This window comes from Perkinsus marinus, assembly GCF_000006405.1.
Source record: "Perkinsus marinus ATCC 50983 genomic scaffold scf_1104296940244, whole genome shotgun sequence".
In the NCBI taxonomy this organism is placed as follows: domain Eukaryota; phylum Perkinsozoa; order Perkinsida; family Perkinsidae; genus Perkinsus; species Perkinsus marinus.
The window spans coordinates 1-929 of NW_003212889.1; the positions used below are offsets into that span (position 1 = coordinate 1).

At 51.7% G+C, this 929-nt stretch overlaps 1 protein-coding gene across 1 annotated transcript; it reads left to right on the plus strand.

Annotated features, from left to right (window-relative positions):
- Positions 1-235: 235 nt before the first annotated feature.
- Pmar_PMAR004593 (hypothetical protein) lies at positions 236-791 on the plus strand (the record flags this gene model as incomplete). Its single annotated transcript, XM_002782058.1, has 1 exon — positions 236-791. A coding segment is annotated over one exon (556 nt), but the record flags the coding sequence as incomplete, so codon positions are not given.
- Positions 792-929: the final 138 nt, after the last annotated feature.

Here is a 929-nt window from a genome sequence, read left to right on the forward strand (position 1 = left end):
CCCGGCAGCGGAGATGCTGAATGTCTTGGGTGTTCCGGTTGATATCGGGCCTTGTCTCGTTGACTGGCTCACCAGAGATGACCTAGATCGACTCGAGTTGATTTCGAAGATAAGTGAGAGCGACTGGAAGTCTCTCATCGAAACTAACTTGGCGCTTCAAGAAGGCGACGTGGGCAGAGACTTCCCACGGCTCGATCCTGCTCGAGCACAAGCAGCCAAGTTGTTCGGGCTGGCTATGTCTGACGAGGCTCGTCGTGTGCTAGAACAAGGATACGCGCAGACGAAAGCTGCGACGGCCTCGCCGGATTATGGTGCATTGAATTTGGTCAGAACAGCCAATGCGAAACTCGGCTACATTAGTCCTGACCTCCTCCCCGATGTGAGAGTCCTGAACAATATGATTAAGTCGCCTGCAGCTTACGTTGAATTCAAGAACTTCGACGAGTCCCATGCAGGGACGGCAACGAAGCAACGCATCCGGCCCACGGTAACTGGGTCAGTAGTAGTGGTTTTAGAGGAGGTGAAAGAGGGCAAGGACAAAGAGAATCCTACCCCCAGATTCAGCATGGGCAAGTGGATGATGCAGTTCGCCAGATATTCAACTGCACTTATGGTCGTAGATCCTGAGTGCGCTCAGAATAGCACCGTATTTTCGAGGTATCAACTAGAGATTGGCTATTTGGCTGATGAGTCCTCTTGTCGCGATGCTCTTGAGGCCGACGCTAAGTATCGAAGGTCTATCTCGAAGCGAGTTATGTCGGGTATTCCTCTGTGGAGCTGCTTTACCGAGGGTCAGTTCAGAAGTTTCTTTGATAGATGCTTATCCGAGGCCGCAGGGAGGAAAGCGTATCGAGATGCTGCAACTCCTTCCTGGAGTTATAAGGGTAAAGGATACGGTAAAGGCTCTGGAAAAGGCGCTGGCAAAGCAA